Here is a 15147-nt window from a genome sequence, read left to right on the forward strand (position 1 = left end):
ATGATAAATTGCAAGTATTGGAGGTGTTAAGGTCTATTCACAGATTGGGTATGGGTCTCATTTCTATGATGACAATGAACAATAACTAGTTGGTGGCTTCTTGTGTTGTGAAAAATAATCTGATGGCGATTTCTTTACTTGTCTTTGTACTATTGATGACATGTTTTCAATTAGTAACTTATTCTAAATGAACATGAACTAATTCTGGTCTTAGAAACCTTTTATTTGCAGTCAGATAATTAATCCAATCTTTGTGGCACTCGTTCTCATCCCTCAATTGTATGTGTTAACCAGGTAAGTCAATTCAAATTTACAACAAAAAGCTTTTCATTTGAAGTCATACATGCAGTGTGTACCATGTCAAGTTTCTGATTGAGAGTATAAATCCCTCAGGCCTAAATCCTCTCGATATTGCCAGCAGCCTCTTCTGAACAATCTCACTGCCTTCATTGTTTTATCCTTCATGGCTACATCCTGCTTTGTAAACATATTTTTGATAGCTATGTCTTGTAGTTTTAATGAGGTGTGCTCCTCACAATTGTTTGGCTTTTGGCAAAAGCAATGTTTCATTTTATTTTAGCCAAGTTCATAATAAATTGATTTGATTATGATGAAAGAGAGATGGCAGTAGAGACAAGCTTTGGTCATTCCGACCCTCCTCATAGTTCAATCAGATTGGGTCATTGCATTCGTTGCAACAATCTAAATGTGCTTTTAAAGTATGTGGGTCTTTCCACGAAAAGAGTGCTTTTTGATTCCCTTTGATATTTTAAGTAGAAATTGTGCACCAATACTGAATTTTAAAAGTCGTTTATATTAAATGAATTCCCTTTAATATAGACCACATAGAGAATTCAATAAATCAGATTCTCAATTTGAATAAAGGCTTGCTAAAATGCCAAAATTCAGCATTTTGACATGTTCTATCACTTCTAGTGATAATCCCGAAATTTCTCCAAGTTTCACCATCAATGTAAAGCCCTAATTATTTTGTTGCTTTGACAAAGTAATTTCAGAAGAGTATTATTTATTTCATGTGATTAGTGTATTATTTACATCTGTCCCACATTTTAAGGCCAACCCTGTTAATAAAATGTAAATCCTGTTACCCATAAATAGACAGGCTAGAAACCTTTTCGCAATACATATTTATTGAAGCTTGCAGCTGCTCCAGGCTGCAATTAGATACATGCTCCACAGAGCCATCCTTCCAGAATTTATGCTGTTTCTAGGATATCACTAGCAAGCAATACTGTTGCACAGTATGGTGACTGGTGTGGTATGTAGTGACTTTAAATATCCCCTTTCCTTAATTTGGTATACTACGAAAGCAATTGGTGTTCATATCTGTTTATAAGCATTAAATTAATCTGACTGTGAGTATCAAATTAACTATGAAGGGGCATATAGATTTTTCAAGCACCCAACATTTATGCTCAACTATTCCTTAGTTTGAAATCACACAGTTAAAAATAAAGAATCTGTGCAGAAAGGGCTGTGAAAGCTGTAATTTTATTTCCTTGTGTTTAAATAGTGACTACGTGTTACAGTAATTCCATTTGTGTACAGTATGTAGAAAAGTGGTGTTCGGTCCCCAGATGTAAAAAAATAACATTAGCGAATCCTTCATTCATAGCCTTTTTGAACCTCAAGTGATACGGAACAAACCACACTTTCACTTACAACAGTGGTCACCAACCTTTTCTGAGTCAAGATCACTTTCTGAGTCAAAATGCAAGCCGAGATTAACATTAACCAATTCTTAAAAACTTATGCATCAATGAGGTTTGTGCAGTAGGCTATAGGCCCAATACATTATCACTGCTTGAATTGCCCTGCCAATGTTCTCAGACCATTTTGAAATGATATTGAAAAAATAGTATATGATCACACTAGTAATAGATAATTTGTTGTATTACTTGTGAGGCACAGACGATGGAGCATAATAATTAGCTGGACTGATGGTCAGTCTGAGGGGTGGGATGGAGCAACAGGTAGGCTGCCTCACCTGACCAACCATCCCTCCACTCTCCCTCCCTCCGCTGAGAAAAGGAGACAGCCTTCCAGCTGATGGCGAAACTCAAGTAGCTCTTCATTATTTCTGCCTCATGCACCAATTCATGTTGTTACTCCTATGACATTGTCCAGAGAAAGTGAAATATTTCTCGATATTAAAAAAGACAAGCCATAAATAACAACGGATGTTTATCGAAACACTTTGCTACTCATTCATTCCAGCTGCAGTGCTGGTTGTAGTGTGAGTGGAAGTAGGGAGAAAACACATTTTATGGCTTATAAAAGTGTTGAACAAAGTGTTGACAGTGCTGAATAACAACTTAAACACGAACTTACTTGTAAAATCAGAAGCTTTTTGGTGTATTCATTGAGTCTCTCTCTAGTCATAGTTTTTGAAATCTCAGTATCAACTTTTCTGTGCGTTCAAGGCTTCTTTTTACAGTCTAGGCTTGAGGAAGCTGTGCAGACATGGTGATCTGAGCTATCTGATTGGCCAGTGGTAGGTCTATACATAGCCACGGGAAGTACGGGTGCTGAGGATGCTGCAGTACCCCCTGATAAGATATATTTTTTCCAACAAATTATTACTCCTGTATGAGCAACAAAAAATACTTGTCAGACAAAAATTCTACGCAGCACCTCACAGAAGTGTTTAGTGGTCAACTAGGAATGCCTTGGAGATCCGCTTGGAGAAAGCGATTGACCGGTTGGTGACGACTAACTTACAACATTGAGAATGATTAAGTGCAACAACATTTCGAGACAATGGGACTATAAGGTTCTAACTGTAGCTATTTGAATACGTAAATGATAGATAGACTCAGAAGACATCACTAAATACATTACGACAGGTATTATGATTAGATAAATGACTTACTTAATGATTACTGACAGGTTTGTTTTTTGCTGCCGTGCCATTATTGCTGGCTAGACCATACTTAGAGGGAAATGTCAAAGACGTGTTCTGATTGGTCTGTCTGTATTTGTTCAGGTTTGTGATTGGATTGCAGAAAGAACCTTATAGTGCCAAGTTCAAATGGGTTTATGCAGACAGAACTTATATGTACAGTAAGAAAGACACAGCGGTTGGAACCAAAAATCTCAAATTAAGATTGATGAGACTAAAGAACAGATTTCCACCGGTCTAATGTCCATTGCTCATGTTTCTTGGCCCAAACAAGTCTCTTCTTATTATTGGTGTGCTTTAGTAGTGTTTTGTTTTGCAGAAATATGACCATGAAGGCCTGATTCATGCAGTATACTCTGAACAGTTGATGTTGAGATGTGTTTGTTACTTGAACTCTGTGAAGGATTTATTTGCGCTACAATTTCTGAGGCTGGTAACTCTAATGAACTTATCCTCTGCAGCAGAGGTAACTCTGGGTCTTTCTTTCCTGTGGTGGTCCTCATGAGAGACAGGTAACTCTGGGTCTTCCTTTCCTGTGGTGGTCCTCATGAGAGCCAGTTAACTCTAATGAACTTATCCTCTGCAGCAGAGGTAACTCTGGGTCTTCCTTTCCTGTGGTGGTCCTCATGAGAGCCAGTTAACTCTAATGAACTTATTCTCTGCAGCAGAGGTAACTCTGGGTCTTCCTTTCCTGTGGTGGTCCTCATGAGAGCCAGTTAACTCTAATGAACTTATCCTCTGCAGCAGAGGTAACTCTGGGTCTTCCTTTCCTGTGGTGGTCCTCATGAGAGCCAGTTAACTCTAATGAACTTATCCTCTACAGCAGAGGTAACTCTGGGTCTTCCTTTCCTGTGGTGGTCCTCATGAGAGACAGGTAACTCTGGTTCTTCCTTTCCTGTGGTGGTCCTCATGAGAGACAGGTAACTCTGGGTCCTCCTTTCCTGTGGTGGTCCTCATGAGAGACAGGTAACTCTGGGTCTTCCTTTCCTGTGGTGGTCCTCATGAGAGACAGGTAACTCTGGGTCTTCCTTTCCTGTGGTGGTCCTCATGAGAGACAGGTAACTCTGGGTCTTCCTTTCCTGTGGTGGTCCTCATGAGAGACAGGTAACTCTGGGTCTTCCTTTCCTGTGGTGGTCCTCATGAGAGCCAGTTTCATCACAGCTTGATGGTTTTTGCGACTTGCACTTCAAGAAACTTTAAAAGTTCTTGAAAATTTCCGGATTGACTGACCTTCATGTCTGAAAGTAATGATGGACTGTCGTTTCTCTTTGCTTATTTGAGCTGTTCTTGCCATAATATGGACTTTTACCAAATAGGGCTATCTTCTGTATTCCACCCCTACCTTGTCACAACACAACTGATTGGCTCAAACGCATTAAGAAAGAAAGAAACTCCACACATTCATTTTTAACAAGGCACACCTGTTAACTGAAATGCATTCCATATGACTACCTCATGAAGCTGGTTGAGAGAATGCCAAGGGTGTGCAAAGCTGTCATCAAGGCAAAGGGTGGCTACTTTGAAGAAGCTTTGTTTAATACTTTTTTGGTTACAACATGATTCCATATGTGTTATTTCATAGTTTTGACATCTTCACTATTATTCCACAATGTAGAAAATAGTACAAATAAATACAACACCTGGAATGAGTAGGTGTGTCCAAACTTCGGACTGGTACTGTATACATATACAAACAATTTGAACTTAACTTTTTCAAAAATCGAACTTCACAGGCACATGAAGAACCATCTAAAGATCAATTATATGTGACTAACACATTTTTTACCAAAATGTCAGATAGAACCTTGTATCTACAAACATCAAATTTAAACCTAATGGAATCCTTTTCACAAGCACCATAAGTATATTAAACATACACCTCTTTGTATAATTAGGGCTGGATTCCATCCGCATCGCAGAAGATCTGCATTATAACTCAATAGAAATGATAAAAAGGCAAAGTTCCCGGGATCACTGAGACTGCATTCACGGTGAATGCTACATATGTCAGCTCAATCGGAAATGACCTTAAATGTATACGTGGAGCTTCCAGACCTTAATTAAGGTAAACGTAGTGAAGCGGTTCGACCAACCTTCATCAACCTGTTTTAAATCTATTTTAAAAGTATTTGGAAGGTCACAACTTTTAAAACCACATACAAGCACCATTTCACTTTCTCACATTAAAAGTGGAAGTATTAGGAAATACTGTGCTGGCTTATAGGGAAAATTGCACCCATTCGGGTCAAAGGCTGTGGACATTTTACATAGATACCAAGTAATACATTTGATCATCATTTTAGTTTTTTGAATTCACGAGCACTGATTAAAACAAAAGCAGCAATGGATCAGAATGTGCTTTGTGGTAATTTAATGTACTGGACAGTACAGGTTCTGGCCTTTCTAGGTAGTTTTTCCTAGCCACCGTGCTTCTACACCTGCATTGCTTGCTGTTTGGGGTTTTAGGCTGGGTTTCTGTACAGCACTTTGAGATATCAGCTGATGTAAGAAGGGCTATATAAATAAATTTGATTTGATTATGCAGTTTGATTTCTTTTGTCATTGAGGCACAAATACAATAATACATGGCTATAGCCTACATTATCTGTTGATCATTCATTTTTACCTAAATTATTGGCCTTTCACAGTTCAAAATCCCCTTTTAACAATCCTATTCTATGCTGGTTCAGTGGAGAACAGGTAGCTTTATGAGAAAATATACTGTTTTTACAACTATATAAAATATAGTATTTTAATAATTATTCATTATCTGAACAACAAACTTTCATATCCACTTTGCTTTCCTGAGATAAAAAAAATCATACTTCTTTAAAATACATGAGTGCATCACACACACACTACGTTAACCCTACATCTTGTATATTGAAAAAGAAAATATATACCACATCTACCTTCAACTTTAAGTAAGGTGCACGGAATCAACAGAACTTTATCATTACTTTACATTCTTGGTCAAAATATAGCAAAAGAGTAAAACTACAGCAAATCATTAATTTAATCCAAATCATTAATTTAATCCACATAATTTCATTGATACAGTATCCCCTATCCTAAAAGAGCATCATAGTCTATGTACCATACTAGCCTGCCACTGGTCGGCCGGATCCCAGTGATGGGCCAATGTTTTGGGTTGTCCTTGACTCGACTGAGCTGAGTGACCAGCTCATGTTTGCTCTTACCCATCACCAGCACACCTACTTTCTGGGCCTGGTTGATAGCCTTGAGGGTGAGGCTCATACGCTGGTGAGGCTTGGCTGGGCTCTCGGTGAAGGCTACTAGACTGTTCCCACTTGCATCTAGTTTGCTGCCTGGGAACAGAGAGGCAGTGTGGCCATCGTAGCCCACTCCCAGCAGGACAAAGTGGAAGCTGGAAGCATTAACCAACTGGGTGATCTCGCTCTCATAGAGCAGCGCTCCACTATCCTCCTCCACACACAGCCGCTGGTTCATCTGCACTGGCATGGGGTGGATGTTGAAGTAGGACATCTTCACGTGTTGGAGCAGGTGGTCGTGCAGGGTGCGGAAGTTGGAGTCCAACTCTGTGAGAGGCACGCATCGCTCGTCCACCATCCACACGTGGGTGTCCCTCCAGGGGAAGGAGTAGTGGTGACGGGCCAGCCTCTGAAACAGAGCTAGGGGACTGGAGCCCCCGGAGAGGGCAAGGTGGAAGCGTCCGCACTCCCTTACCGCGTTCTCCGCTGCAACCTGCAGGTCTGCGGCCAGCCGCACGATGAGCTCCTTGGACCAGGCAGACACCATGTCAGCGCTGCGGTACTTCCCCTGCATCACCTGGAAGCTCTCCCTCCCAGACCCGCCTATGTGGTCCTGGGTGACCATGACCAGTGCCTCATTGGCGAAGGTCACCTTCCGTCCCAACAGTTTGAAATCCAGCATGTTGCCATTGTCCGCTCCCCCGGGATACAGGCGGGGAAAGGTGTCGGCCAGGCTCTGCAGGAGAGGTGTCCAGAAACTCCAGGAGGCCAGCAGGTTCTCAGCACTGATAAAGCTGTCCTTCCGGCCTTGGAAGATGTGCAAAATGAGTTCTGCGTAAGCCTCCCTCTCCACTGTTGGCGTCAGCACATAGTAGTCTGAGATGGGCAAACCTAATACACTGACATCTTTGTGTTCTGTTACCTCCTTCCACTCAGTGTCCATCAGGTCTGGCTTGAACAGGTTCTTACTCACGAGAATGGCTGGGTACTGCAGAGTGCCGTGGCCAAAGTAGAACACAATCTGCTTGGGCTTGCAGTGGACGCTGCTGTAGCTCTGAATACAGAAGATGTCATTCTTGAACAGAATGCGAGCGTAGCCTACGCGCTCATCCAGCATCTTCCCTGAGGTCAGAATGACTGGCATGCCCTCGTACTGGGCTAGGTCAATGTGCACCATTATACCTGAAATAGAAAAAAACTGTTATATCACTGAAATAAAAAATATATAATAATCTATGTATCACATGTGATTTGGACTATCATGTCACATGACTGAGACTTTAACCTTTATTTTAAGCCTTTTGAAGAAATCAGAATTACACCAAAAATGAAAGCATTTGTCTGAGGATGGTGCTGGAACATCTGACATAAAAAGAAAGGGGGATAGTTTGATGAAAAAGCTTTAAATAAAAGGTTAACAACCAGATCATGTGACATGATTGCCCAAAACACATGTCCCTAATCATATGTTATTACTATATGACAAAACATTTCTCCTTTAATAAGCCTTTAATGCACAGGCTGAATAGAAGAACTCCTACAGACAAACGTTCTCATGACACTTACCAGCGAAGGCGGGGGTGAGGCTGAAGTGTTCCCTTGTTTTGCTCAGTTCTTCCTGTACCTCTGCATTGTAGGCCTGGTACTGACCAATGGCAGCACAGTTCCTGTCCAGGCGCTGCAAGGCACTGAAGATCTTCAGCTTGTTCTTGAGGACTTCATTAGTGTTGCTCAGGTTGGATGGGAGCTCCATGGTCAGAAGGGTCATGACCTCAGTCAGGTGGTTCTGTATCACGTCCCTGATCACGCCATACTGTTCATAGAAGGAGATGCGACCTGTGACAAAGGGAGAATAAATCAAACAACCAAAAACTCCCTGACAGGTGATGTTACTATCCCCATCACATATTTTATAGAGGGGGTTAATACACTTTAACTATACAGTACCTTTGGCATCCAGGGTCTCCTTTAGTACAATCTCAACTCTCTCAATGTGGTGCTTGTTCCAGATAAGATCCAGATGCTTGCTGTTCTCCCTTCTGAATGGCAAAATCTTAGAGACAACCTTTTGAGAATAAGAAACAAACATTAGAATTAAAACCAGTTGAGTTGACAGTCGTTTTGCACTGCTTCGCTAAGGTTTTAGTCATCAATCTTGCAAAAGGGCAGAATTGTATCAATGTAGTAGTGTCCCCCCCATGACCTTGGCTTTCACCTCTAATTGTTTATTTATGTCTGAGAAAAAAAACAGCGTTTCAACCCATATTATCTAGTAGGCAATATAAGTATAATAAAACATTTACGAATATAATATGATAAAAAGACAAAATTATCTTAATGAAGCCTTTTCATATTTTATAATGTCCATACAGTATAAAGTTAGAATCTGTTTCTAACTATCTACCCAAAATATTTCAACTTCTTTATTACTTTACCAAACATACAGTGCCTTGCGAAAGTATTCGGCCCCCTTGAACTTTGCGACCTTTTGCCACATTTCAGGCTTCAAACATAAAGATATAAAACTGTATTTTTTTGTGAAGAATCAACAACAAGTGGGACACAATCATGAAGTGGAACGACATTTATTGGATATTTTAAACTTTTTTAACAAATCAAAAACTGAAAAATTGGGCGTGCAAAATTATTCAGCCCCTTTACTTTCAGTGCAGCAAACTCTCTCCAGAAGTTCAGTGAGGATCTCTGAATGATCCAATGTTGACCTAAATGACTAATGATGATAAATACAATCCACCTGTGTGTAATCAAGTCTCCGTATAAATGCACCTGCACTGTGATAGTCTCAGTGATGTTAACAAATTTAACAGATTTTGGACTGTCTAAATCATCCCCATCCCTAAAGATTGGAAAGCTGCCATGGTCATCCCCCTCTTCAAAGGGGGTGACACCCTAGACCCAAACTGTTACAGACCTATATCCATCCTACCCTGCCTATCTAAAGTCTTCGAAAGCCAAGTTAATAAACAGATCACTGACCATTTCGAATCCCACCGTACCTTCTACGCTGTGCAATCCGGCTTCCGAGCCGGTCACGGGTGCACCTCAGCCACGCTCAAGGTACTAAACGATATCATAACCGCCATCGATGAAAGACAGTACTCTGTCAATCACCGTATTCTTATCGGCAGACTCATTAGCCTTGGTTTTTCTAATGACTGCCTCACCTGGTTCACCAAATACTTTACAAACAGAGTTCAGCGTGTCAAATCGGAGGGCATGTTGTCCGGACCTCTGGCAGTCTCTATGGGGGTACCACAGGGTTCAATTCTCGGGCCGACTCTTTTCTCTGTATATATCAATGATGTCGCTCTTGCTGCGGGCTAACTAACCTCAAACGAGCTTCAATGCCATACAACACTCCTTCCGTGGCCTCCAACTGCTCTTAAACGCTAGTAAAACCAAATGCATGCTTTTCAACCGTTTGCTGCCCGTACCTACCCGCCCGACTAGCATCACCACCCTGGACGGTTCCGACCTAGAATATGTGGACAATTATAAATAACTAGGTGTCTGGCTAGACTGTAAACTCTCCTTCCAGACTCATATTAAACATCTCCAATCAAAAATCAAATCTAGAATCGGCTTTCTATTTCGCAACAAAGCCTCCTTCAATCACGCCGCCAAACTTACCCTTGTAAAACTGACTATCCTACCGATCCTCGACTTTGGCGATGTCATCTACAAAATAGCTTCCAACACTCTACTCAGCAATCTGGATGTTACCAAATCACCTTATACCACCCACCACTGCGACCTGTATGCTCTAATTGGCTGTCCCTCGCTACATATTCGTCGCCAGACCCATAGGCTCCAGGTCATCTATAAGTCTATGCTAGATAAAGCTCCGCCTTATCTCAGTTCACTGGTCACGATAACAACACCCACCCGTAGCACACGTTCCAGCAGGTATATCTCACTGATCATCCCCAAAGCCAACACCTCATTTGGCTGCCTTTCCTTCTAGTTCTCTACTGCCAGTGACTGGAATGAATTGCAAAAATTGCTGAAGTTGGAGACTTTTATTTCCCTCACCAACTTTAAACATCAACTATCTGAGCAGCTAACCGATCGCTGCAGCTGTACATAGTCCATCTGTAAATAGCCCACCCAATTTACCTACCTCATCCCCATACTGTTTTTATTTTATTTACTTTTCTGCTCTTTTGCACACCAGTATCTCTACTTGCACATCATCATCTGCTCATTTATCACTCCAGTGTTAATCTGCTAAATTGTCACTATTCGCTCCTATGGCCTATTTATTGCCTACCTCCTCATGCCTCATGCACACACTCTATATAGACTTTATTTTTTCTACTGTGTCATTGGCTTGTTTATTGTTTACTCCATGTGTAACTCTGTGTTGTTGTCTGTGTCACACTGCTTTGCTTTAATTTGGCCAGATTGCAGTTGCAAATGAGAACTTGTTCTCAACAAGTTAAATAAAGTTGAAATAAAAAAAAAATATATATTTTTAGGCCATTTAAACAGCGTGTGTTCCTCCTATAGACAAAGGGAGAAGGGCTATGTAAAGGGATCAATTGTGTTGTTCTGAGCATATGCAATGTGTCTGCCTCTGATGTAAAACAAATTTTTGACTTCCACACAAATGACTTCTTTTAGGTTTAAGGAAGTGTAGAGCCATGAAAGTTATGTATTTAGATCCACCTCCTCGAGACAAATTAAGCGATTGCTTTGCCATATGTGTGTGTCGTGAAGCAGTCAAGCTGGATAAATGTTTTTCTAAGGACCACCCCCCAGAAGATGTTTACATAGTCCTAGGAAGCTCTGGCTCTTCTGACTTACAAAACGGTGGGAAATCAATAAAATAAGTAATGTCAACATACTTTAAAAAAAAGTAATTCTAGTGCCCGATTTCAGGACGGTCAGCTTAATTAAACCAAAGACCTGCTTCAAATGTGAAGTATTGTGTTAAAGTGTAACCTACTATGTATGGACTGTTCAAGAGGCCTACATCACCTGCTTCCCTAAATAGTGGTCGATCCTGTACATCTCGTTGTCTTTGAGGGAGGCACCCAGTTGAGTGGACAGGAGTTGGGCGCTACTGAAATCATGGCCAAATGGCTTCTCCAGCACCACCCTCAACCACACCCCGTCAGTCGGCCTGCAGCTGTTGTTGATCTTTTCTGCAATGTCCGCATAAGCGAAGGCTGGCACTGACAGGTAGAACAGCCTGCCGGCCTCCACTATGCCCTCCTGCCTCAGCTGCTCTGTCAGGTGTGTGCCCAGGGCCTGGTAGTCCTCTGAAGTATTCAACTGCCGATACTCAGCCAGCCTCAGGAACTGCTCCTTCACCAGGGCACAGCGCTCCACAGACAACTCCCGAGGACAGACCACTCCCTTCAGCACATCAAACAGGATCGGCGTGGCCTTATCGTTGGGCGACAGGCCTCCGCCATAAAAGGAGAAGCTGTAGCCGCTACTGACCTGGTTAGCGTACAGATGGAAGAAGCCCTGCCACAGGTACTTCTTAGCCAAGTCACCTGTACCTCCCACTATGACCACTGACACATGACCTAGGCTCTGTGCTCCCTTGGCCTCCTTGGTATAGCCTCTCTGGACACACACAGTGGCCAGAAGCAGCAGTGCTGCCCACACAACCTTCCACATTCTCTGGTCCAACACAGATCAGCACCTACAGGAGAGAGACAGAGCAAGAAGAATCAGAGAATTTCAAAAAGGTGATTTACAGACCGGTTGTGGATTGCTAAGTATTTCCACGTTATTAACCCACAATCACAGTGGCTGAATTACCCACTTAAAACACACATTGATTACAGTCGTGGATTGGTTTTCCACCAATGCAAGCAGGAATTCTGTGAGGCAGCCTAGCCTACTCTTAATAATGTAGCATATTTGGTTTGTGGGTGGAAAGTGTCGACTCTTAGCTATTCCATGAACTACAACATCACCCCCCAACATAATCGTCTTACATGTCTCTGTTATAGGTTCATCTGTAGGTAAAAGTATTTATTTTTTGTGTCAAATTGAGGGAAATTTGTGTCAAATTGAAGGAACTACTCTGTCAGTAGATAACATGTCAATCCTGTGGTAAATGTTCTTCACATTTTCCACATTGGTTGTATTCAAGTGCTTGAACCCCGAGGCCTACGTTTTGGGGTGGAAAGTTAGAGACAACCGTACTGCTCAAATTGCAGAGAGAGACAATGGTTTCTAGACTGAGCCCATTGAAAAGAGTGTGGCTAAGTCAACATTTACAAGATTAACAGACGAGGCATCTACCGTAAACAGCTTGCGTAACTTTACGGTAACGTCTGAAATCATAGTCTAGTATTGAAGTTTACACAACAAACAACAAAAGTCAATGCCGCTGATTTCCTCTGGGAATCACATACTTTTGGAATGGATGGAAACTTATTAAAACATTTACATTTTTAGCTGACAATAAGTCAAGATTAAGGAGTGGTCCTATCCAAACAACCCAGATCACAGCTCTGACTGCAGGATGTTGATCAATAAACAAGAGGAGTAAAGATGAACATAGGCCAGGTCATTCAGTGTGAACAAATATCCATGGCATTAAGTTCTTGAAACTTTGGGTAACCAAAACCTCTTTTACCACACGTAAGACCACACATTGTATAATGATTTCAGTCACAGTGACATAAAGACTTGCTCTGTACTGTATACACATTGTAAGTTAGGCTAGTGGCAAAGATATAGGAACCATAGTGGCAAAGATATAGGAACCATCTCAATAATCATTTTAGATACCTATCCCATGTGTCTAAATCCCAATCCTCTTGAGAAAATGTCTTTGACCTTTCAGGGAAATAAAAAATTACATGGATACATAGTTGTCCCATTTTTATACAGAACGACTCATTTATGATTATGAGGGATCAACTCAGCCCCAGCAAATAGTGTACAAAATACTATAAATACATATTTTGAGTACCGATTAAGTATTAACTCATGATAAGTGCAGAACTAACAAACCATTGAATTAATAACTTCTCAAAAGTTCTATTGTGGGGGAAAAACTAGATAGCCCATAGCAGCCTGATGAATAACAACAGGGCTCACATTGTTAACCCAGTCTGCCTATGAGGATATTAGAGAATTGCAACACAGTCCTCCAGATGATCAGAAAGGCTGGATATTGGAAAGTCAAAAATGTACCATCCTGAAATTATACAGTAGCCTACACTCAATAAATATGGAACTTTGTAGAAACTCATAACACACCCAGTGCAAATATATTGAGCCTTGAAACCTTCACGCAACTAAAAAACAGAACCAAATGGTTTAACATCCACCTTCTGCCTAGTGTGTTTATCACATTTACAATCAAATTATATGTTAAACCTTGAAAAATAAGCAATAATAGCTTGCTTTTGCATACTATTTTCTCCTACTATTAATTTCTGACTGAAATACAAAACGGAACTAAATAACCCTGGCTAAAATATGATGTATTTGTCATGAATAGTGTCCTCTCACCTATGGCCCTGCCATCACAATCTATCTATTGAAAGTCAATATATATACAAAATAAAATGTAAAAAAAGAGTTCTTAACAGGACAGTTACACCTGCTAGCTGTCTGACTTCAGCCATGCAGTAGATGGATACAATGTTACCCAACAACAGCGTTTCTGTCCATTTACAATCACAATAAAATCATTTTGTATAGCTAATCCATCTCACTCAAAATATTCAAACTAACCTAGTCTGAACATAAACAATTATAAATGAATCCATCTCACTCAAACTATTCAAACTAACATAGTCTGAACATAAAAAATAATAAATGAATCCATCTCACTCAAACTATTCAAACTAGCCTAGTCTGAAAAAAAATATATATATATACAAATATATATATGTATTTTCAGACTAGGCTAGTTTGAATAGTTCGAGTGAGATGGATTAGTTTATTATTTTTATATATATATACATTCTATGGAAATTAAGTTTACCTTCTCCCTCGACAGTCGGTTTCGATGAAAGATCGCATCCATCGATATTTATGTCAAAAGACACTTCCTAGAGCAGTCACGTGACATCTGAGCGCTTGAATAAATGATGCGTTTCACAGATATATGAGCATACCAAATAGCCCGTACATTTCACCAGAGGCGTAATTGTTCAGTCAGTTACATTGGGATCCTGCATTAAACCATTAGGTCAGATGCAAATGCATTTTATTTGTGTTGCTTTAGATTTTTATGAATTTTACAAGAAAAAAAAGAGTGCAGTTGTTCACCTGAAACTACACATAAAAAGTTACGGCTGACAGTTTTTGGGAATTGAAAAAGAAAACGAAAGCCGAGCATGGCAGTAGCCTGTCGCCTAGGCTATTTCACTGCGTGCGGCTGAACTGACATCGTCTTGCTAATGCCAGCCTCTCTGACAATCAACATAACATGCTTTCGGCAGTTGAATGTGAAAGAGGTTAATGGAATTCATATAATTTGCTACAATAGTAGTCAATTATTCAATAACACTGTTTAAAAATCAAACAAATCATGACAAATGTTGACCCTCTAATCTATATTATCCCATTTATTTAAAATCCCAGTTTAGTTCATACCACAGGAGGCTGGTGAAAGGAGGACGGCTCATAATAAATTATGGAATGTAGTTAATGGAATGGTATCAAACACATGGAAACTATATGTTTGAAGTGTTTGATACTAGTCCATTCCAGCCATTACTATGAGCGCGTCCTCCCCAATGAAGGCGCTACCAGCCGCCTGTGGTTGACACCTCTGGCCCTTGTCTTCGGGGCTCCCATCTCTCCATCTCCTAAACATGACTGCCCTCTACTGGTGTACTACAGTTATTTAGAATTTCCAACTGAGGTACTTGTTTGAATGTTGAATGACACCCATAACAGTACTGTACTTTGTAGAGTCACTTTGGTAACACTCTACCCCCCTGCCTTTTTCTTTTGTTATAGAATAATATATACAATAAATATAAA

General features: G+C 40.6%; 1 protein-coding gene across 1 annotated transcript; it reads right to left on the reverse strand.

Moving 5' to 3' along the window:
* Nucleotides 1-4441: 4441 nt before the first annotated feature.
* Nucleotides 4442-14237, reverse strand: h6pd (hexose-6-phosphate dehydrogenase (glucose 1-dehydrogenase)). Its single transcript, XM_021569931.3, has 5 exons — nt 14141-14237; nt 11158-11833; nt 8104-8221; nt 7723-7992; nt 4442-7338 (listed from the first exon to the last, which is right to left on the reverse strand). Exons 2-5 carry the CDS (start codon nt 11806-11808, stop codon nt 5990-5992), a joined length of 2388 nt encoding a protein of 795 aa, XP_021425606.3. The 5' UTR covers nt 11809-11833; nt 14141-14237; the 3' UTR covers nt 4442-5989.
* Between the last annotated feature and the right edge of the window lie 910 nt (nt 14238-15147).

The sequence above is a fragment of the Oncorhynchus mykiss genome, chromosome 17 (genome assembly GCF_057628025.1).
Source record: "Oncorhynchus mykiss isolate SJ-2025 chromosome 17, ASM5762802v1, whole genome shotgun sequence".
NCBI classification, from domain to species: Eukaryota; Metazoa; Chordata; class Actinopteri; order Salmoniformes; family Salmonidae; genus Oncorhynchus; species Oncorhynchus mykiss.

Excerpts from the sequence above, each read along its gene's own strand:
- h6pd (XM_021569931.3), bottom strand. The coding sequence starts at position 11,808 with ATGTGGAAGGTTGTGTGGGCAGCACTGCTGCTTCTGGCCACTGTGTGT. Across the intron at positions 7,993-8,103 it reads GGAGACCCTGGATGCCAAAG|GTCGCATCTCCTTCTATGAA; the intron begins GTACTGTATAGT and ends CCTTTGTCACAG. Across the intron at positions 7,339-7,722 it reads CCTCACCCCCGCCTTCGCTG|GTATAATGGTGCACATTGAC; the intron begins GTAAGTGTCATG and ends TTTCTATTTCAG.